Source organism: Phaenicophaeus curvirostris, unplaced genomic scaffold (assembly GCF_032191515.1).
Source record: "Phaenicophaeus curvirostris isolate KB17595 unplaced genomic scaffold, BPBGC_Pcur_1.0 scaffold_455, whole genome shotgun sequence".
In the NCBI taxonomy this organism is placed as follows: Eukaryota; Metazoa; Chordata; class Aves; order Cuculiformes; family Cuculidae; genus Phaenicophaeus; species Phaenicophaeus curvirostris.
Window position 1 is genome coordinate 17,259 of NW_027207036.1, and position 21,041 is coordinate 38,299.

Here is a 21,041-nt window from a genome sequence, read left to right on the forward strand (position 1 = left end):
TTCTTGGCCCCCTGGGCCCCTGCTGGCTCCTGTTCAACCAACACCCCCAGGTCCTTCTCCTCCAGCCAGTCTCCAGACTTCTCCTAGTCTGGAGCTGCTCAGGGTTGTTGTGCCCCAAGGGCAGGACCCAGCATTTGGCCTCGTTGAACCTCATCCCGTTGGTCTCAGCTCGTGGATCCAGCCTGTTGAGATCCCTTTGGAGAACCTCCAAACCCTCCAGGAGATCCACGGTTCCACCCAGCTCGGTGTCATCGCCGTGGGGCTCCTCCCCGGCGGGCGTGCGGTGGCTGCCGGCGGCTATCGATCGCAGTTAATGATCACAAGGCATTTACAGCTCCGCCGAGGGCTGATTGGCTTCTGTGCCGTCAGGCCAGAAGACCTCACCCCACCGGCGACCGCCCAGGGCCTGCAGGGTCTTATAGGAGAGCGGCAAAGCCACCAGCACCCTCCTTCCCCTCCACGATGCCGGGCTCCATCGCGCTGGCCGGTGCCCTGCTGGGCGCCCTCCTGGGGCTGGTAGGAGCCTGGGGGTTGACGCGGGGACGGGGCGCGGTGACCAAGCCGAGGTGGTGGCCTGCGGGTGTTGTTTGAGGAGCTGAGGGTGGTAGGAGTGGTGGGACACCACGACGAGGTCTTTCGGGTGCTGTTTGGAGAGGCTGAGGGTGGTAGAACCGTGTGAACATCAGCGTGAGGTCCATCAGGTTCTAGTTGGAGGGACTGGGGGTGGTAGAAGTGGTGGGACGTCACCGTGAGGTCCATCAGGTGCTGTTTGGAGGGTCTGGGAGTGGAAGAACCAGGAGGACGCCAACACGGCACTTCTTGGATGTTGTTTGGAGGGTTTGGGGATGGCAGAGCTGGTGGGACGTCAAGATGGTGCCTGTTGGGTGCTGTCTGGAGATGCTGGAGCTGGTGGGACCCTAGGGTGGTGCTCATTGGGTGCCATTTGGAAGGGTTGGAGATGATGGAGCTGGCGGGACCCCAAGACGGTGCCTGTTGGATGCTGTCTGGAAGGCTTGAGGATGCTGGAGCTGGTGGGACCCTAGGATGGTGCCCGTCGGGTGCTGTTTGGAGGGCTCGGGCACCATACCCACTGCTCTCCAACCCCCCCAGGCCGCCCCGACGCTGACCCCCATCCACCGCGCCGGCTACTGCGCCTTCTACGGCGAATGCGGCCTCAACCCGGAGGTGAACGTCTCGCTGGTGGCCTCCAAGGTGCCGTGCCTGTCCAACACGCCGGCGCGGGCGGTGCGGGAGGGGACGCTGCTGACCCAGCTGCGCAAAGTGTGCCCCGAGCTGGTGCGCGAGGCCAACGAGACGACGTTCGTTTGCTGCAACTTCGCTCAACTCCAGGCCCTCCAGCTCAGTTTGGCCCTTTCGGGCGCCGTCCTCTCCCGGTGCCCTTCGTGCGCCAGGAACTTCGCCAACATCTACTGCAACAACATCTGCAGCCCCGACCAGAGCCTCTTCACCAACGTCACCCGCATCGTCAACCGCACCACGGCGCTGGGGCAGCGCCAGTTGGCCGTGCTCGAATACCAAGTCTTCTACCGCAAGGACTTCGCCGACGCCTCCTTCGCCTCGTGCCACGGCGTCCGCTTGCCAGCCACCGGCGGCTACGCCCTGGACACCATGTGCGGCCGCTACGGGGCTCGGCTCTGCACCCCCCAGCGCTGGTTGGACTTCCAAGGCGACCAAAACAACGGGTTGGCGCCGCTGCAGATCGAATTCCGCCTGGTGCCTAACGGCACCGAGCCCGGCGAGGCCATCGCGCCGCTGGAGGGGCGAGCGTGGCGCTGCGACCAAGCCCTCGGCGCCGAGGAGCAAGCGTGCTCGTGCCAGGACTGCGCCGCGTCCTGCGCGCCGGTGCCGGCGCCGGAGCCCCCGCGGCCGCCCTACCGCCTGGGCCAAGCCGACGGCGCCGCCGTTCTCTGCGCCTTGCTCTTCGCCTTCTTCGCCCTCGTCTTCCTCACCGACGTCGTGGCTCGGCGCTGGAGGGGCAAGCGAGGCGCCGCCACCCAACCGGCTCCGGCGCAGCCCCGTGGCTGCTCGGCGCGTCTCAGCGACGCCGGACGCCGCGTCCTGGCCAACATCTTCTGCCGGTGGGGGACGCTGGTGGCCGGGCACCCCTGGCCGGTGCTGGTGGTGGCGCTGGTGCTGGTCGCAGGGTTATCGGCTGGTTTGGTGAAGCTCCGTCTCACCACGGACCCCGTGGAGCTGTGGTCGGCGCCGGGTAGCCGCGCCCGGCGAGAAAAAGCGTTTTACGATGAGCATTTCGGTCCTTTCCTCCGAACCAACCAGGTGATCGTGACGGCGCCGGGAAGAACCGGCAGCACCTACGACTCGGTGGTGTTGGGCGCCAAGAACTTCAGCGGGATCCTGACGCCGGAGGTGCTGCAGGCGCTGCTGGAGCTCCAGGAGCGCCTGGCGGCCACCACGGCGTGGGCTCCGGTGGCCGGGAGGGAGGTGAAGCTCAACGACGTCTGCTACGCGCCCCTCAACCCCGAGGAACCCGCCGTGGGCGACTGTTGCGTCAACAGCGTCACCCAGTACTTCCAGAACAACAGGTCCCACCTGGCCCTGACGGCCACGCAGACCGTGGGCAAGGAAACCGGCACCGTCGACTGGCACGACCACCTCATCTACTGCGTCAAGTGGGTGCTGGGGAGGTGGTTGGGGGGTGTCCGGTGTGGCGGGGTGTCCGTGGGGTCATGGTGGTGTCCGTGGGGTCAAGGGGAAACCCACAGGGTCGAGATGATGTCCACAAGGTCGTGGGGGTGTCCAGGAGGTCAAGGTGATGGCCACAAGATGTCCAGCGTGGCATGGTGTCTATCGGGTCAAGGTGATTCCCACAGGGTGCCCAGCGTGGCGTGGTGTCCATGGGGTGAAGGTGATGCCTTGGTGGTGTCCACAAGGTCAAGGTGATGCCCACAGGGTCAAGGTGAAGCCCACAGGGAGCCCAGCATAGGATGGTGCCCACAAGGTCAAGGGGATGTCCACAAGGTCAAGGTGAAGCCCACAGGGTCAAGGTGAAGCCCACAGGGTGCCCAGCATAGCATGGTGTCTATAGGGTCAAGGTGATTCCCACAGGGTGCCCAGCATAGCATGGTGTCTATAGGGTCAAGGAGATGCCCACAAGGTCAAGGTGAAGCCCACAGGATGTTCAGCCTGGCATGGAGTCCACCAAAGGGTTCCCCGCACGGCTCGATGTCTGTAAGGTCAAGGTGATGCCCACAGGGACAAGGTGGTTCCCACAGGGTGCCCAGTGTGGCATGGTGCCCCCAAGGTCAAGGTGATGCCTACAGGGTCATGGTGATGCCCCCAGGGTGTCCAGCACGGCACGGTGTCCATGGGGTCAAGGTGATGCCCCCAGAATGTCCAGCATGGCATGATGTCTATAGAGTCAAGGTGATGCCCACGGGTTCCCAGCGTGGCAGGGTGTCCACAGGGTCAAGGTGGTGTCCACAGGGTCAAGGTGATGCCCCCGGGGTGTCCAGCATGGCACGGTGCCCATGGGGTCAGGGTGATGGTGCCCCCCACAGCCTGGTGCCCACAACCCGTGCCACGGTGGGACTGTGGTGGGCTCAGCCCCCACTCACTGGGCACCGTGTCCCCACCAGCTCCCCGCTCTCCTTCAAGGACATCACGACGCTGGAGCTGAGCTGCATGGCTGAGTATGGTGGCCCCGTCTTGCCCTACATCGCCTTCGGAGGCTACCCTGGTGAGCACTGGTGTCACCAGGAGGGGTGGGGTGTCCATGGGTGGGTTGGTGGATGGTTGGGTGCGTGGTTGGATGGATGATTGAGTGGTTGGGTGGTTGGTTGAGTGGTTAGGTGGATGATTGTGTGGTTGAGTGGTTGGTTGAGTGGTTGGATGGATGGTTGGGTGGTTGGTTGAGTGGTTAGGTGGATGATTGTGTGGTTGGGTGGTTGGTTGAGTGGTTGGATGGGTGGTTGCGTGGTTGGTTGAGTGGTTGGGTGGATGGTTGAGTGGTTAGATGGATGATTGTGTGATTGAGTGGTTGGTTGAGTGGTTGGTTGGTTGGTTGGGTAGTTAGTTGAGTGGTTGGGTGGTTGGTTGAGTGGATGGTTGAGTGGTTAGATGGATGGTTGAGTGGTTGGGTGGATGGTTGAGTGGTTGGTTGAGTGGATGGATGGATGGATGGATGGATGGATGGATGGATGGATGGATGGATGGATGGATGGATGGATGGGTGGGTGTCCCCCAGGGGGTGTCACCTGCTGTCCCCGCAGACTCCGAGTACACTGAGGCCGAAGCCCTGATCATCACCTACTCCCTCAACAACTTCCCCCGCGACGACCCTCGCTACGAGTGGGCTCTGAGCTGGGAGAGCCGCTTCCTCGAGGTGGTCAGCGACTTCCAGCGCACCCACGGCCCCAACCTCTCCGTCGTCTTCATGGCTGAGGTGAAGAACCCGCCGGCTGGTGGGACTCGGGGTGGGGGGCACCTCGAGGCGCTCTCAGCACCTTCTCACCCAGCTCCTTCCCGGCAGCGCTCGCTGGAGGACGAGATCAACCGCACCACGGTGGAGGACGTCTCCGTCTTCGCCGTCAGCTACCTCGTGGTCTTCATCTACATCGCCCTGGCGCTGGGCGAGTACACGGCCTGGCGCCGCGTCCTGGTGGGCGCCGGGAGAGGTTCTGGGGTGGTGCCGCCGCCATGGGGCTCCCCGACGGGTGCTGGAGAAGGTGGCTTCGCCCCCCGCAGGTGGAGTCGAAGGTGACGCTGGCGCTGGGGGGCATCGTGGTGGTGCTGGGCGCCGTGCTGGCCTCCATGGGCTTCCTGGCGCTGCTGGGGCTGTCGTCGTCCCTCATCATCCTCGAGGTGGTGCCCTTCCTCGTCCTCGCCGTGGGCGCCGACAACATCTTCATCTTCGTGCAGGAGCTCCAGGTGGGGGGCGTGGAGAGGACACCGGGGTCCCCACGGGGCAGGGGGACGCCTTGGGGACACCTTGGGGACAAGGGTTCTCATGAGATAGAGGGACAGCTGTGGGCATGGAGGTCCTGTTGGGGCAGGGGGACACTGGGACACCTTGGGGACACCTTGGGGACAAGGGTTCTCATGAGATAGAGGAACAGCTGTGGGCATGGAGGTCCTGTTGGGGCATGGGGACACCTTGGGGACACCAGTTCCCATGGGATAGAGGGACAGCTGTGGGCATGGAGGTCCTGTTGGGGCATGGGGACACCTTGGGGACACCAGTTCCCATGGGATAGAGGGACAGCTGTGGGCATGGAGGTCCTGTTGGGGCATGGGGACACCTTGGGGACACCTTGGGGACAGGGGTTCCCAAAGGATATAGGGGGGTCCTGATGGGACGTAGGGCATGGGGACACCTTGGGGACAGGGTACCTATGGGGCACAAGGGCACCTGGGGGTCCTGGTGGGGCTCAGGGGAATGGGGACACCTTGGGGACACCTTGGGGACACCTTGGGGACAAGGGTTCCCATGGGACAGAGGGACAGCTGTGGACATGGAGGTCCTGTTGGGGCATGGGGACACCTTGGGGACACCTTGGGGACACCTTGGGGACACCTTGGGGACACCTTGAGGACAAGGGTTCCCATGAGATACAGGGACAGCTGTGGGCATGGAGGTTCTCTTGGGGCGCAGGGACACTGGGACACCTTGGGGACACCTTGGGGACAAGGGTTCCCATGAGATAGAGGGACAGCTGTGGGCATGGGGGTCCTGTTGGGGCACGGGGACACTGGGACACCTTGGGGACACCTTGAGGACGCCTTGGGGACAGGGGTTCCCACAGGGTATAGGGGGGGTCCTGATGGGACCTGGGGCATGGGGACACCTAGGGGACAGGATCTCCATGGGGCCTGGGGGCACCTGTGGGCATGAGGGTCCTGGTGGGGCAGGGGGACACCTTGGGGACAGGGTCCCGTGGAGCAGGTGGGTGTCCTTGGGTGGAGGTGTCCCCCTGGATCCCTAGGGTGGTGGCACCCACGGAGCAGGGGGACACGGGGACCCCTCGGGGCTGGGTTGAGGGTGGTGGCCCTTCTGGGATCCTGAGATGGTGACGCCCGTGGGGACACGGGGACCTCTTGGATCTGAGCTGGGGGTGGTGGCTGTTCTGGGACCCTGAGATGGTGGCGCCCAGGGGACACGGGGACCCGTGGAGGGTGGTGGCCCCCATGGTGACGTCCCCGCCAGCAGCAGGCGCAGCGGGTGCCGGGCGAGCGGCTGGAGCAGCAGGTGGGACGTGTCCTGGCACAGGTGGCACCCAGCATGCTGCTCTGCAGCCTCTCCGAGGTCATCTGCTTCCTCCTGGGTGAGCGGGGACACGGGGGACAGGGGGGACACGAAGGGCCCGGGGATGTGGGGGACACAGGAGGGACACGGGGACATAGGGGACAGGTTGACACGAGGGGCCACGGGGATGTGGGGGACACAGGGACACAAGGGATGAGGCACAGGAGGGACAAGGGGACACTAGGGACAAGGAGACACTAGGGACAAGGGGACGTGGGGGACAGGGGGGACACGAAGGGCCCGGGGATGTGGGGGACACAGGAGGGACACGGGGACACAGGGGACAGGTTGACACGAGGGGCCACGGGGATGTGGGGGACACAGGGGACAAGGGGATGGGCACAGGAGGGACACAGGGACACAGGGGTCACAGGAGGGACAAGGGGACGCTATGGACAAGGGGACAGGGGAGACAGGGGGGACACAGGAGGGACATGGGGACATAGGGGACAGGTTGACACAAGGGACCACGAGGGTGTGGGGGACACAGGGGACAAGGGGATGGGGCACAGGCGGGACACAGGGACATAGGGGACACAGGAGGGACAAGGGGACACAGGGGACAGGTTGACACAAGGGGCCACGGGGATGTAGGGGACTCAGGGACACGGGGACAAGGGGATGGGGCACAGGAGGGACACAGGGGTCACAGGAGGGACAAGGGGACGCTAGGGACAAGGGGACAGGGGAGACACGAGGGGCATGGGGATGCGGGGGACACAGGGGACAAGGGGATGGGGCACAGGAGGGACACAGGGACATAGGGGTCACAGGAGGGACAAGGGGATGCTAGGGACAAGGGGACAGGGGGGACGGGGGGCCACAGGAGGGACATGGGGACACGGGACATAGGGGGCACAAAGGTCACAGGGACATGGAGGACACAGGAGGGACAAAGGGGACACTGGAGACAAGAGGGCATGGGACATGGGGGCACGGAGGACACAGGAGGGGCAAGGGGACACTGGGGACAAGGGGATGTGGCACAGGGGACACAGGGATGTGGGGGGACAGGAGGGACAAGGGAACACTGGGGACAAGGGGACATGGAGGGCACAGGAGGGACACAGGGGACACTGGGGACAAGGGCACAGGGGTCACAGGGACACGGGGGGCACAGGGACCCTGGGGACAAGGGGATGTGGCACAGATGTCACAGGGACATGGGGGACAAAGAAGGGATGAGGGGACACTGGGGACATGGGGGGCACAGGAGGGACAAGGGGGTCACTGGAGGGGCACAAGGGGCGTGGGGACAACATAAGGACATGGGGGAGATGGGACACAGGAGGACAGGGACACAGGGGACAAGGAGACAGCAGGACATGAGGGACACGGGGGACATGGGGGACATAGGGATATGGGGACATGGGACGCAGGAACATGGGGACATGAGGGACATGGGGACACAGGGACAAGGGGATCTGAGGGACACGGGGGTCATAGGGATATGGGGACATGGGGCACGGGGACATGGGGACACAGGGACAAGGGGATGTGAGGGACACAGGGGACACAGGGACAAGGGGATGTGAGGGACACGGGGGTCATAGGGTCATAGGGACATGGGGATATGAGGGACATGGGGACACACGGACGTGGGGACATGGGGTCATAGGGACACAGGGGTCATAGAGTTATGGGGACGTGGTGACACGGAGGTCATAGGGACACAGGGACAGGACATGGGGACACGGGGGACATGGGGTCATAGGGACACGGGGACATGAGGGACACAAGGGTCATAGAGTCATGGGGACATGGCGACATAGGGACATGGAGGTCATAGAGACACGGGGACAGGAGGACATGGGAACGTGAGGGACACGGGGACAGGAGGACACGGGAACGTGAGGGACATGGGGACAGGAGGACATGGGTTCATGGGGAAGATGGGGACGTGAGGGACACAGGGGCCACGGTGACAGGGGTGGTGCTGCCGTGTCCCCTAGGGTCGCTGTCGTCCATGCCCGCCGTGCGCACCTTCGCCCTGACGGCCGCCGTGGCCATCGCCTTCGACTTCCTCCTGCAGATCTCGGGCTTCGTCGCCCTCGTGGCCCTCGACGCCCGGCGGCAGGAGGTGACACAGCCGGGGACACGCGGGACGGTCACTCCAGGGCCGGGTGGGGGGATGTGGGGTGACCAGGGTGGGCGCGGGAGGACCAGGGTGGACGTGGAGTCCCCGTGGGAATGAAGATACCCAGGTGGTTCCATGATGGGCTTGGGGTGGTGAGGATGGGCATGGGATGGACATGGGGTGACCAGAGTGGACGTGGGGTGACCAGGGTGGATGTGGAGTCCCCGTGGGAATGAAGATACCCAGGTGGTTCCATGATGGGCTTGGGGTGATGAGGATAGTCATAGGATGGACATGGGGTGACCAGGGTGGACAGGAGGTCCCCATGGGAATGAAGAAACCCAGGTGGTCCTATGATGGGCTTGGGGTGGTGAGGGTGGACACGGATGGATGTGGCCTTGAGGGTTGGTATGAGGTGACCTTGAACTTTGGAGCGTCCATGGTGCGCACGGTGTGGGCATGAGGTCCCCATGGCCTTGAGGGTTGGCCTGAGGTGACCTTGGATGTTGGGGTGGCCCTGGTGCCCGCAGGCCGCCCGCTTCGACGTCTGCTGCTGCTGCGGCTTGGCCAAAGCGGGACCCGCAGGGCCCGGTGTCCGCCTGCTGCGGCCCCTGCTGCGTCGCTGCTGCGCCCCCGTCCTGCTGCACCGCCTGGCGCGCCCCGGCCTGGTGAGGGGCCCGGGAGCTCCTGGGGGGGCTTCTGGAGGGTTTGGGAGCTCCTTGAGGGGCTTCTGGAGGGTTTCTAGGGGGTTTGGGAGCTCCTTGAGGGGCTTCTGGAGGGTTTCTAGAGGGTTTGGGAGGTCCTTGGGGGGCTTCTGGAGGGTTTATAGGGGGTTTGGGAGCTCCTTGAGGGGCTTCTGGAGGGTTTGGGAGCTCCTTGGGGGGCTTCTGGAAGGTTTGGAAGCTCCTTGAGGGGCTTCAGGAGGGTTTCTAGGGGGTTTGGGAGGTCCTTGAGAGGCTTCTGGAGGGTTTGGGAGGTCCTTGAGGGGCTTCAGGAGGGTTTCTAGACGGTTTGGGAGGTCCTTGAGGGGCTTCGGGAGGGTTTGGGAGCTCCTTGAGGGGCTTCTGGAAGGTTTGGGAGCTCCTTGAGGGGCTTCGGGAGGGCTTGGGAGCTCCTTGGGGGGCTTCTGGAAGGTTTGGGAGCTCCTTGAGGGGCTTCGGGAGGGCTTGGGAGCTCCTTGGGGGGCTTCTGGAAGGTTTGGAAGCTCCTTGAGGGGCTTCTGGAGGGTTTCTAGAGGGTTTGGGAGGTCCTTGAGGGGCTTCTGGAGGGTTTGGGAGGTCCTTGAGGGGCTTCTGGAGGGTTTCTAGAGGGTTTGGGAGGTCCTTGAGGGGCTTCTGGAGGGTTTCTAGGGGGTTTGGGAGCTCCTTGAGGGGCTTCAGGAGGGTTTCTAGAGGGTTTGGGAGGTCCTTGAGGGGCTTCTGGAGGGTTTCTAGAGGCTTAGGGAGGTCCTTGGGGGGCTTCTGGAGGGTTTCTAGAGGGTTAGGGAGGTCCTTGGGGGGCTTCTGGAGGGTTTATAGGGGGTTAGGGAGGTCCTTGGGGGGCTTCTGGAGGGTTTGGGAGCTCCTTTGGGGGCTTCTGGAGTGTTTCTAGAGGGTTTGGGAGCTCCTTGGGGGGCTTCTGGAGAGTTTCTAGAGGGTTTGGGAGGTCCCTGGGGGGCTTCTGGAGGGTTTTGGAGTTCTTTGGTGGGCTTGAGAGGTCTTTGACAGGCTTCTGGAGGGTTTCTGGAGGGTATGGGAGGTCCTTGAGGGATCCTTTCGGAGGCTTCTAGGGGGGCTTGAGAGGTCCTTGGGGGACTGGAGAGCTTCTTTGGGGGCTTCTGGGGGGGGCTTGAAAGGTTCTTGGGAGGCTTCTGGGAGGCTTCTGGGGGACTTGGGGGTGTGGAGGGTCCTTGAGGGGGCTGGAAGGGTCCTTGCGGGGGCTTCTGGGGAGCTTGTGAGGGACTTGGGGGTTGGAGGGTCCTTGGTGGGTTGGAGAGATCCTTGGGGGGCTTGAGAGGTCCTTGGGGGGCTTCTGGGGGAACATGAAGCTCCTTGGGGGGCTTTGAGAAGTCCTTGAGGGGCTTGAGGTGGGTTTGGGGGTGTAGAGGTTTTGGGGTTGTGAGGGGTTCAGAAGGTCCTGGGTGGGGGGTTCCAGAAGGTTTTGGGGTCTTGGGGGGTTTATGAGGGATTCAGAAGGTCCTGGGTGGAGGGTCCAGAGGGTTTTGTTGTCTCGGGGGGGTTGTGAGGAATTCAGGAGGTCCTGGGGGCTGGTGGGTTGTCCTGACGGGGCTGTCGCTGCAGGTGCTGCTCTTCCTCCTGGTGGCCTGTGCCGGGCTCTACCTCACCCTGCAGGTGCCCGTGGGGCTGGACCAGGAGCTCGCCATGCCCGAGGTGGGGCTGGGGACACGGGGGGGTGTCTGGACCTAGAGGGGTGTCTGGGGGCCACCACAACCCCATAGAGGGTCACTCCAGGGATGGTGGGGCCACCACAACCCCATAGAGGGTCACTCCAGGGATGGTGGGGCCACCACAACCCCATAGAGGGTCACTCCAGGGATGGTGGGGCCACCACAACCCCGTATGGGGCCACCCAAGGGATGGTGGGGCCTCTGTGGGGCCACCATAACCCCATATGGGGCCACCCAAGGGATGGTGGGGCCTCTGTGGGGCCACCATAACCCCATATGGGGCCACCACAACCCCATATGGGGCCACCACAACCCCAGATAGGGCCACCCAAGGGATGGTGGGGCCTCTGTGGGGCCACCACAACCCCATATGGGGCCACCACAACTCCAGATAGGGCCACCCCAGGGATGGTGGGGCCACCACAACCCCATATGGGGCCACCACAACCCCATGTAGGGCCACCAGAACCCCAGATAGGGCCACCCCAAGGATAGTGGGGCCACCACAACCCCCTATGGGGCCACCATGATCCCAGATAGGGCCACCCCAGAGATGGAGGGGCCACCCCAGAGATGGAGGGGCCACCCCAACCCCCTATGGGGCCACCCCAACCCCATATAGGGCCACCCCAAGGATGGTGTGACCTGCACATGGCTGCAGCACAGCCACCACGGAGCTGGTGGTCCCTTGTGGGACTTCCCAAAGTCGATGCGCCGGCCGGGAGGTGTCACAGCTCCACCCAGGGCCACATGGAGATGCTGAGACCCCGCCCGAGGTCCCTCAGGACCTTGGCTGACGGTGGTTTGGTGTCTCCAGGACTCGTACATGCTGCCGTACTTCGCTGCCCTGAAGGACTACCTGGCGGTGGGGGTGCCCACCTACTTCGTCACCACCGGCGGCTACAACTTCTCCTCGCCGGCCGGCACCAACGGCATCTGCTCCAGCGCCGGCTGCGACGGCGACTCCCTCACCCACACCATCCAGTACGCCACGCGCTTCTCCAACGTGTGAGTGGCCTTGAGGGACACGAAAGGGTGGGCCGACAACCTCTTGGTGGCCTCCTACCAGCCCTGCTTCCACCCCAGGTCCTACCTGGCCATCCCGGCCACCTCCTGGGTGGACGATTTCCTCGACTGGCTCAACCCCAGCAGCCGCTGCTGCCGCATCCACTGGTACGGGAACCAGAGCGGCCAGTTCTGCCCGTCCACCAGCAGTGAGTGGGGACACCACGGGGGACACCAGGGGGGACACTGCGGGCACGGGGGGGCTACGCCGTGGTGGCCACTGGGACCATGAGGGCTCTTAGAGTGGACGTTGGGGCATAAGAGGTCTACACCACAATGGCCGTTGGTTCTGTGTTGGGTCTATGTTGGTGGCCACGAAGGGCACATGAGGTCTACACCGCTGTGGCCACTGGGGACGTAGGAGATGTTCACTGTGGTGGCCACAGGGGGCAAGTGAGGTCTACACGGTGGTGGCCACTGTGGATATATAAGATGTTCACTGTGGTGGCCACTGGGGCCATATGAGTTGTTCACTGTGGTGGCCACGGAGGGCAAGTGAGGTCTATGCTGTGGTGGCCACTGGGGCCACGAGGGCTCTTAGAGTGGCTGTTGGGTGCCCACCATGAGGTGGCTGTTGGGGCATAAGAGGTCTACACCACAATGGCTGCTGGGTCTATGTTGGTGCCCACCATGGTGGCCACTGGGGGCATGTGAGGTCTACCCTGTGGTGGCCACTGGGGGCATGTGAAGGCTTCACCACGATGGCTGTTGGGTCTATGTTGGTGGCCACGAAGGGCACATGAGGTCTACACCGTTGTGGCCACTGGGGACATAGGAGATATTCACTGTGGTGGCCACAGGGGGCAAGTGAGGTCTACGCCGTGGTGGCCACTGGGACCATGAGGGCTCTTAGAGTGGACATTGGGGCATAAGAGGTCTACACCACGATGGCTGTTGGGTCTGGGTTGGGTGCCCATCATGGTGGCCACAAAGGGCACGTGAGGTCTACACTGTGGTGGCCACGGGGAACATATGAGATGCTTACTGTGGTGGCCACTGGGGCACGTGAAGGCTTCACCACGATGGCTCTTAGAGTGGCCGTTGGGTGCCCACCATGAGGTGATCATTGGGGCATAAGAGGTCTAAACCACCATGGCCGTTAGGTCTATGTTGGGTGCCCACCACGGTGCCTGCTGGAGGCACATGAGCCTCACACTGTGGTGGCCACCATTGGCTTCTCATGTGTGATGGGCGCCCGCCATGGGCGTCCACCACCGGGATCCCATTCGGTGACCACTGGACGCCCATCGTGGTGTCCCTTGGGGTCTCCTGGGCGGCCGTGGTGGTTCCCGTTGGGTGGTTCCCGTTGGGTGGTTCCCGTTGGGTGTCCCCACGGTGCTGACGGTGGCCATACCCGCAGACGACTTCAGCTGCTCCGGCAACAAGTGCATAAAGACCAACCGGCGCCCGACGGTGGAGGAGTTCGAGCGGTTCCTTCCCTGGTTCCTCCACGACCGCCCCAACCTCCAGTGCGCCAAGGGGTAGGTGCCCCCCCCGGGACGTCGCTATGGAGTCCCACCACCTCCACGTCCTCCTCACCCTTTATCTCCTCCTCCCCGCAGAGGCCTGGGCGCCTACGACACGGCCGTGAGCATGGACGCCAACGGCACCATCCTTGGTGAGCGGAGGGGTGGGCGGGGTGGGGTTGGGGACCTCCTGACATCGTCTGCTTGAGCTTCAACCATCTCCTTCAGCCACCCGGTTCATGGCGTACCAGCGCCCGCTGCGCACCTCGCAGGAGTACACGGAAGCGCTGAGGGCGGCCCGAGCCCTGGCCGAGAAGATCACGACCACCCTGCGCCAGGTGCCCGGCACCCACCCCGACTTCCAGGTCTTCCCCTACACGTAAGAAGCCACCACGGGTCGGGGGGCTTGGCTGGAGCAGAACGTCGTCTCCACCCCCATATTGAGGTTCCAATGTGGTCTCCACCCCCATATTGAGGTTCCACCATGGTGTCCACCCCCATATTGAGGTTCTAATGTGGTCTCCACCCCCATAGTGAGGTTCCATCATGGTGTCCACACCCATATTGAGGTTCCACTGTGGTCTCCACCCCCATATTGAGGTTCTAATGTGGTCTCCATCCCCATGTTGAGGTTCCACTGTGGTGTCCATCCCCATATTTGGGTTCCAATGTGGTCTCCACCCCCATATTTAGGTTCCACCATGGTGTCCACCCCACCATTGAGGTTCCACTGTGGTCTCCACGACCACATTGAGGTTCCATCATGGTGTCCACCCCCATACTGAGGTTCCATCACGGTGTCCACCCCCATATTGAGGTTCCACTGTGGTCTCCACCCCCATATTGAGGTTCTAATGTGGTCTCCACCCCCATGTTGAGGTTCCACTGTGGTCTCCACCCCCATATTGAGGTTCTAATGTGGTCTCCATCCCCATGTTGAGGTTCCACTGTGGTCTCCACCCCCATATTGAGGCTCCACCATGGTGTCCACTCCCTTATTTAGGTTCCACCATGGTGTCCACCCCCATATTGTGGTTTCAAGACAATGATGACCCTTCCCGGCAGGTTGACCTACGTCTACTACGAGCAGTACTTGACGGTGGTGGCCGAGGGTCTCCTCACGCTGGCCATGTGCCTCCTTCCCACCTTCGGCGTCTCCTTCCTCCTGCTGGGCATGGACCTGCGCTCCAGCGCCGCCACCGTCATCACCATCACCATGATCCTGGTGGACACCGTGGGCGCCATGGCCCTCTGGGACATCCCCTACAACGCCGTGGCCCTCATCAACCTCGTGGCGGTGTGGAGCGCGTGGGGCGGCTTTGGGGACACCTGGGGTGGCTTTGGGCGGACCTGGGGACTCCTAAGGTGGCTTTGGGGACCTAGGGACACCTGGGGCGGCTTTGGGGGGACCACAGGAGGTGGTAGAAGGTCGTGGGACATGGAGGACTTGGCTCAGGGACATGGGACACATGGTTTTGGGGACACAGGAGGTGGTAGGACCTGGGATGAAGAAGGTGACACTGGGGCACACGTGGTGGCACAGGGGACTTGGGGACATGAGGTGGCATCAGGAAATGCGGGTTGCATGAGGGTCTGAGGGGCGTGAGGTGGCATCTGGGGTGGCTTTAGGGGTCCAGGAGGTGGTAGAAGGATGTGGGACATGGAGGATTTGGCTCAGGGACATGGGACACGTGGTTTTGGGGACACAGGAGGTGGGAGAAGGATCTGGGATGAAGAAGGTGACATGGGGACAGAGGACAGAGCAGCTTGGGGCGTGGGTGGTGGCACAGGGGGCTTGGGGACATGAGGTGGCATCAGGCTACATGGGTTGCATGGGGGACTGGTGGGCGTGAGGTGGCATCTGGGGTGGCTTTAGGGGTGCAGGAGGTGGTAGAAGGACCTGGGATGGAGAAGGTGAAACTGGGGCACACGTGGTGGCACAGGGGGCTTGGGGACATGAGGTGGCATCAGGCTACATGGGTTGGCGTGAGCATCTAGTGGGTGTGAGGTGGCATCTGGGGTGGCTTTAGGGGTGCAGGAGGTGGTAGAAGGAGATGGGATGGGGTGGCCCAGGGCCACGGGGCGAGCGCAGTGCTGGACGTGGGATGGGTTCCCACCAGGGGCACCCACCAACCGTGTCCCCGCAGGCCGTGGGCATCTCGGTGGAGTTCGTGTCCCACATCACCTGCGCCTTCGCCCACTCCACCAAGCCCACCCGGGTGGAACGAGCCGCCGACGCCATGGTCAACATGGGCAGCAAGGTGGGCACGGGACGGAGCTCGACGGCCACGTGGACCTCCTTCTCCTCCCTGGGGAACAAAGGGATGGGGGTCCACCAAGCCATCCCTGAGCCCATCTTGGCTTTAGGTGGTGGCCGGGGTGGCCATGACCAACCTGCCGGGCATCGTGGTTCTGGCCTTCGCCAAGGCGCAGCTCATCCAGATCTTCTTCTTCCGCCTCAACCTCATCATCACCCTGGTGGGACTGGCCCACGGCCTCATCTTCCTCCCCGTCCTCCTCAGCTACATGGGTAAGGTCTCCATGGCCCCCATGGCAGGTGGAATCCCATCCCTCGTGTCCCTATCAGAGATGGAGCTCCATATCTCATGTCCCCCCCAGAGATGGAGCCGTGTCCCCTCAGGAGGCCGGTGGCCACCTGACACTGTCCATGTCCCTGCAGGACCCAACGTGCAGCTGCCTCTGGGGGACACGACAGCAGAACTGGCCCACAGCAACCCCTGCTTCGAGGCCAAGGAGAAGGACGAGGCCAAGAAGGACGAGGCCAAGGAGAAGGACGTGGCCAAGGAGAAGGACGTGGCCAAGGAGAAGGACGTGGCCAAGCAGAAGGACGAGGCCAAGGAGGACGTGGCCAAGGAGAAGGATGTGGCCAAGCAAAAGGACGAGGCCAAGGAGGACGTGGCCAAGGAGAAGGCCGTGGTCCCCGGCCAGGGCTGAGCCCCCATCCCCTTCCACTGACGCCTTTTCTACTGCTGCTCTATTTAAACTGGTTTTTCTCACGTTCTTGACTGGGTTGAACTGGGTGGGGCTGGAGAACCTTCCGTCCAAGCCACATCTTGGCTGCGACGTGTCACAGGGTTGGGGACAGAGCCCCACGGGCCACAAGGACATCATGGGACGTGATGTGGGGCAGAGGGACATCACCAGAGGAGGCACACGGGGACATGTGGAGGCTGTGAAGATGGGACATGGGGCCACCAGAGCCCCACCGCACTGTCCCCTCCTCAGAACCACAGACGAGGGTTGCTCACCCCACTTTATTGTCCAGGAGTGCTACGGGTTCTTGTAGACCACCCTGGTGGGCACGGTCTGGAGCTCCAGGTTCTTGTAAATCACCTTGATGGGCATCAGCTGGAGCTCCAGGTTCTTGTAAATCACCTTGATGGGCATCAGCTGGTCTAGGTTCTTGTAAATCAGCTTGGTGAGCATCACCTGGAGCTCCAGGTTCTTTTAAATCACCTCAGTGAGCAGTCTGAAGCTCTAGGTTCTTGTAGACCACCTTGGTGGGCACCATCTGGAGCTCCAGGTTCTTGTAAATCACCTTGGTGAGCATCATCTGGAGCTCTAGGTTCTTCTAAATCACCTCGGTGAGCAGTCTGAAGCTCTAGGTTCTTGTAGACCACCTTGGCGGGCACCATTTGGAGCTCTAGGTTCTTCTAAATCACCTTGGTGGGCATCATCTGGAGCTCCAGGTTCTTGTAGTCGACGTCGGTGAGCACCGTCTGGATCTACAGGTATTTGTAGACCACCTTGGCGGGCACGGTCTGGAGCTCGAGGCGCACGGGGCACTTGTAGAAGTGGCTGAGCAGGGTCTCGGTGTAGCCCACCAAGAAGTAGAGCTTGGCGGGCGGCAGCACCCGTGCCAGGAGGGCGCAAACCACCACCAGGTTGGCTCGGCGCTTCAGCACCACGGCGTCAGCCAGCGCGCCCGGGAACGTCCCCGCCAGGAAGCGGCGCAGGAAGGCGTCCTCCACCGCTCGCTCGGCCGCGCCCGCCTCGCCGTCCAGGTTCCCTGCGGGCACCCAGAGGGGCAGAGTCGGCATCGCGGCCACCACCGCGGCCGTGAGTCCCAGCCCCATGCCAGGCTGCCCCTCCCCACGGAGCCCGTGTCCCTGGGGGCTTCATCCACACTAGGAGAAGTCTGCCTGGAGGAGAAGGACCTGGGGGTGTTGGTTGAACAGGAGCCAGCAGGGGCCCAGGGGGCCAAGAAGGCCAAGGGCATCTTGGCTTGGATCAGACCCGGCGTGGCCAGCAGGGCCAGGGAGGTTCTTCTCCCTCTGGACTCGGCCCTGGGGAGACCGCTCCTCAAATCCTGGGGTCAGTTCTGGCCCCTCCCCACAAGAAGGATGTTGAGGCTCTGGAGCGAGTCCAGAGAAGAGCAACGAAGCTGGGGAAGGGGCTGGAGAACAAGGATTGCGAGGAGCGTCTGAGAGAGCTGGGGGTGTTCAGCCTGGAGAAGAGGAGGCTGAGGGGAGACCTCATTGCTCTCTGCAACTCCCTGAGAGGAGATTGTGGAGAGGAGGGAGCTGGGCTCTTCTCCCAAGGGACAGGGGACAGGACGAGAGGGAATGGCCTCAAGCTCCACCAGGGGAGGGTCAGGCTGGACAGCAGGAAAAATATTTCATGGAAAGGGTCATTGGTCCCTGGCAGAGGCTGCCCAGGGAGGGGGTTGAGTCCCCTTCCCTGGAGGGGTTTAAGGGCCATGAGGGTTTAAGGTGCTGAGGGACATGGGTTAGTGATTGATGGGGATGGTTGGACTCGATGATCCGGTGGGTCCCTTCCAACCTGCTGGTTCTATGACCCCTGTCCCCGCTGTGTCCTCCTGCCCCCAGTCTCCCTGTCCTTGCGTGTCCCATCCCTGTCCCCATGCCGCCCTCGTGCCCCACGTGGCCCTGTCCCCACCGTGCCCCAGGGCGCTTCCCCATTACACCCCACACGTCCCTGTCCCCGTGATGCCCACGGCTGCCCCACATGTCCGTGTCCCCACGATACGGACATCTCCCAGCCCCAGTGTGCTCATTCCCAGTTCTCCCATCCCCGATTCTCCCTATTCCCAGTTCTCCCGTTCCCAGTGCCTCCATTCCCAGAGCTCCCATTCCCAGTTCTCCCATCCCCACTGCCCCCATTCATTCTCCCATTCCCTGTTCTCCCACCCCCAGTGCGTTCATTCCCAGTTCTCCCATTCCCAGTTTTTCCACCCCCAGTGCCCCCATTCCCAGTTCTCCCCATTCCCAGTGCCCCCATCCCCAGTTATCCTCATCCCCAGTGCCCTCCATCACCAGTTCTCCCCATCCCCAATTCTCCCTATTCCCAGTTCTCCCATCCCCCCCCCAGTTCCCCCCCCCCAGTTCCCCCATTCCCAGTTTTCCCACCCCCAGTGCGTTCATTCCCAGTTCTCCTATTCCCAGTTGTCCTCATCCCCAGTGCCCCCCGTTCCCAGTGCCCCCCGTTCCCAGTGCCCCCCGTTCCCAGTTCTCCCCATCCCCAGTTCTCCCATCCCCAGTGCCCCAGTTCCCAGTTCTCCCATCCCCAGACCCTTCATTCCCAGTTCTCCCCCCTCCCCAGTTCTCCCCCCTCCCCAGTTCTCCCCCCTCCCCAGCGCCCCCATCCCCAGTTCTCCCCATCCCCAGTGCCCCAGTTTCCAGTGCCCCCCATTCCCAGTGCCCCCCATTCCCAGTGCCCCCCATTCCCAGTGCCCCATCCCCAGTTCCCCAGTGCCCCCCCTCCCCAGTTCCCCATCCCCAGTTCGCTCCTCCCCAGTTCCCCCATCCCCAGTGCCCCAGTTTCCAGTTCTCCCATCCCTAGAGCCTTCATTCCCAATTCTCCCTATTCCCAGTGCCCCCATCCCCAGTGTGCTTATTCCCAGTTCTCCCCCCTCCCCAGTTCTCCCCCCTCCCCAGTTCTCCATTCCCAGTCCCCCTCCCCGTTCCCGCAGGGTCCCTGTCCCCGCGGCCGCTCACCCGTGTGCAGGGACAACCAGCCCTTGCGGTGGGCGATGTAGTGGGGCGGATGCGCCGTCTCGTAGGTCACCGCCTTGTCCCCCCTGCCCCCTCGCACCCGCGCCGCCCGCACCTGTGGGGACGGAGCCGTCGCAGGGGGGGGCCCCGCAGGGAACGGGGTGGGGGGAGGGAGGAAACGGGGTGGGGGGGCACCCCCAGCTTACCTTGAGGCGGGCAGGGGTGGTGTGGAGGGCGCGGGTGGCAGCGGGGACGAGGGGCACGCAGGGCACGGCCTGGGGAGGGGACGGGGCTGAGGGACAGGGCACAGCGGCCCCCCCCCGGGTCCCCACTGCCCCCCCGGGTCCCCACTGCCCCCCAGCTCCGTAGCCCAGTGGCCCCAGTTAACCCCATACCCGCTGCCCCCATTCCCAGCTCTTCTATCCCCAATCCTCCCCATTCTCAGCTCCCCCATCCCTAGGGCCCTCATTCCCAGTTCTCCCATTCCCAGTTTTCCCATCCCCAGCGCCCCCATTCCCAGTTTTCCCACCCCCAATTCTCCCCATTCCCAGTTCTCCCATCCCCAGTGCCCCCATTCCCAGCTTCCCAATTCCCAGTTCTCCCATCCCCAGTGCCCCCATTCCCAGTTCTCACACCCCCAATTCTCCCCATTCCCAGCTTCCCAATTCCCAGTTCTCCCATCCCTAGGGCCCTCATTCCCAGTTATCCCACCCCCAATTCTCCCCATTCCCAATTCTCCCATTCCCAGTTCACCCATCCCCACTGCCCCCATTCCCAGCTTTTCAATTCCCAGTTCTCCCATCCCCAGTGCTCCCATTCCCAGTTCTCACACCCCCAATTCTCCCCATTCCCAGCTTCCCAATTCCCAGTTCTCCCATTCCCAGTTCTCCCATCTCTAGGGTCCTCATTCCCAGTTCTCCCATCCCCACTGCCCCCTTCCCAGCTCCCCCTCCCCAATTTTCCTCATTCCCAGTTCTCCCCGTTCCCAGTGTCCCTCGTGCCCTCATTCCCACTTCCCCCATCCCCAATTCTCCCCATTCCCAGTGTCTCCAGTTCCCCCCCGTTCCCAGTTCCCCCCCGTTCCCAGTTCCCTTCACCCCCAGTTCCCCCCCGTTCCCAGTTCCCCCCGCACTCTCAGGGCCCGCGCGGCCGCGGTCGCCGCCATCTTGTCAGGGGGCGGGGCGGGGGGCGCCCCCTGGCGGCGGGAGAGGGAGGTGCGGGGGCACTGGGGGTTACTGGGAGCACTGGGGGAACTGGGGGTACTGGGGGGGCCACTGGGGACACGGATTTATTCCGGGTGCTGGAAGAACTGGGGGTTATTGAGGGTACTGGGAGCACTGAGGGGATAATGGGGAGTTACTGGGAGCACTGGAAGGTAACGGGGGGTACTGGGAGCACTGAGGGGATAATAGGGAGTTACTGGGAGCACTAGGGGGAATATGTGAGTTATTGGGGGTACTGGGAGAACTGGGGAGATACTGGGAATAATGGAATAAACTGGGGGTAACTGGGGACGTTAAGGTTAGCCCCGAGAATGAGATTTGGGTGGGGGGCAGAGACCACGACGATGGACACGGAGACACGGGTGCCCCCCAGCCCCTGCCTGCTGCCCCCAAACATCTGGGGTGCCCCCCCAGCCCCCCTAAACACCCCCAATCCCCCTGGATGCACCCTCAGGTGCCCCCCCAATCCTCCAGGGTTCCCCCCTCCATGGCTCCCACCCCCTAGATGCCCTTCAGACCCTCAGGTGGCCTCCAGGTGCCCCCCCCAGCCCCCCGTGACCCTCCAG

The 21,041-nt window shown here is 63.2% G+C and overlaps 2 protein-coding genes across 4 annotated transcripts; one reads left to right on the plus strand and one right to left on the minus strand.

Moving 5' to 3' along the window:
* Positions 1-462: 462 nt before the first annotated feature.
* On the plus strand, positions 463-16,294 carry NPC1L1 (NPC1 like intracellular cholesterol transporter 1). Its single transcript, XM_069883006.1, has 19 exons — positions 463-516; positions 1,111-2,651; positions 3,618-3,718; positions 4,251-4,423; positions 4,511-4,639; positions 4,726-4,908; positions 6,185-6,302; positions 8,236-8,363; positions 8,891-9,028; positions 10,640-10,729; positions 11,564-11,754; positions 11,833-11,964; positions 13,182-13,292; positions 13,374-13,429; positions 13,506-13,656; positions 14,343-14,574; positions 15,425-15,538; positions 15,645-15,807; positions 15,958-16,294. The coding sequence occupies exons 1-19, from the start codon at positions 463-465 to the stop codon at positions 16,230-16,232; spliced, it is 4,080 nt and encodes a 1,359-aa protein (XP_069739107.1). The 3' UTR covers positions 16,233-16,294.
* Positions 16,295-16,538: 244 nt separating this feature from the next.
* Positions 16,539-20,433, minus strand: MRPS24 (mitochondrial ribosomal protein S24). 3 transcript variants are annotated; one of them, XR_011339679.1, is made up of 5 exons: positions 20,385-20,433; positions 19,459-19,527; positions 19,256-19,367; positions 16,755-17,307; positions 16,539-16,631 (listed from the first exon to the last, which is right to left on the minus strand). XR_011339679.1 is itself a non-coding variant. In XM_069883010.1 (5 exons), exons 1-4 carry the CDS (start codon positions 20,415-20,417, stop codon positions 17,024-17,026), a joined length of 498 nt encoding a protein of 165 aa, XP_069739111.1. In that variant the 5' UTR covers positions 20,418-20,433; the 3' UTR covers positions 16,539-16,918; positions 17,003-17,023. The 3 variants fall into 3 exon arrangements, 2 of the variants coding, with proteins under 2 accessions (XP_069739111.1, XP_069739110.1); XM_069883010.1 differs by having other exon boundaries at positions 16,539-16,918; positions 17,003-17,307; XM_069883009.1 differs by having other exon boundaries at positions 16,539-17,307.
* Between the last annotated feature and the right edge of the window lie 608 nt (positions 20,434-21,041).

Coding starts and splice junctions, on each gene's coding strand:
- NPC1L1 (XM_069883006.1), top strand. CDS start 463: ATGCCGGGCTCCATCGCGCTGGCCGGTGCCCTGCTGGGCGCCCTCCTG. Junction 2,652..3,617: donor CACCTCATCTACTGCGTCAA/GTGGGTGCTGGG, acceptor TGTCCCCACCAG/CTCCCCGCTCTCCTTCAAGG. Junction 4,640..4,725: donor CGGCCTGGCGCCGCGTCCTG/GTGGGCGCCGGG, acceptor CGCCCCCCGCAG/GTGGAGTCGAAGGTGACGCT.
- MRPS24 (XM_069883010.1), bottom strand. CDS start 20,417: ATGGCGGCGACCGCGGCCGCGCGGGCCCTGAGA. Junction 19,528..20,384: donor CGGCCGCGCGGGCCCTGAGA/GTGCGGGGGGAA, acceptor TCCCCTCCCCAG/GCCGTGCCCTGCGTGCCCCT. Junction 19,368..19,458: donor CCACCCCTGCCCGCCTCAAG/GTAAGCTGGGGG, acceptor CCGTCCCCACAG/GTGCGGGCGGCGCGGGTGCG.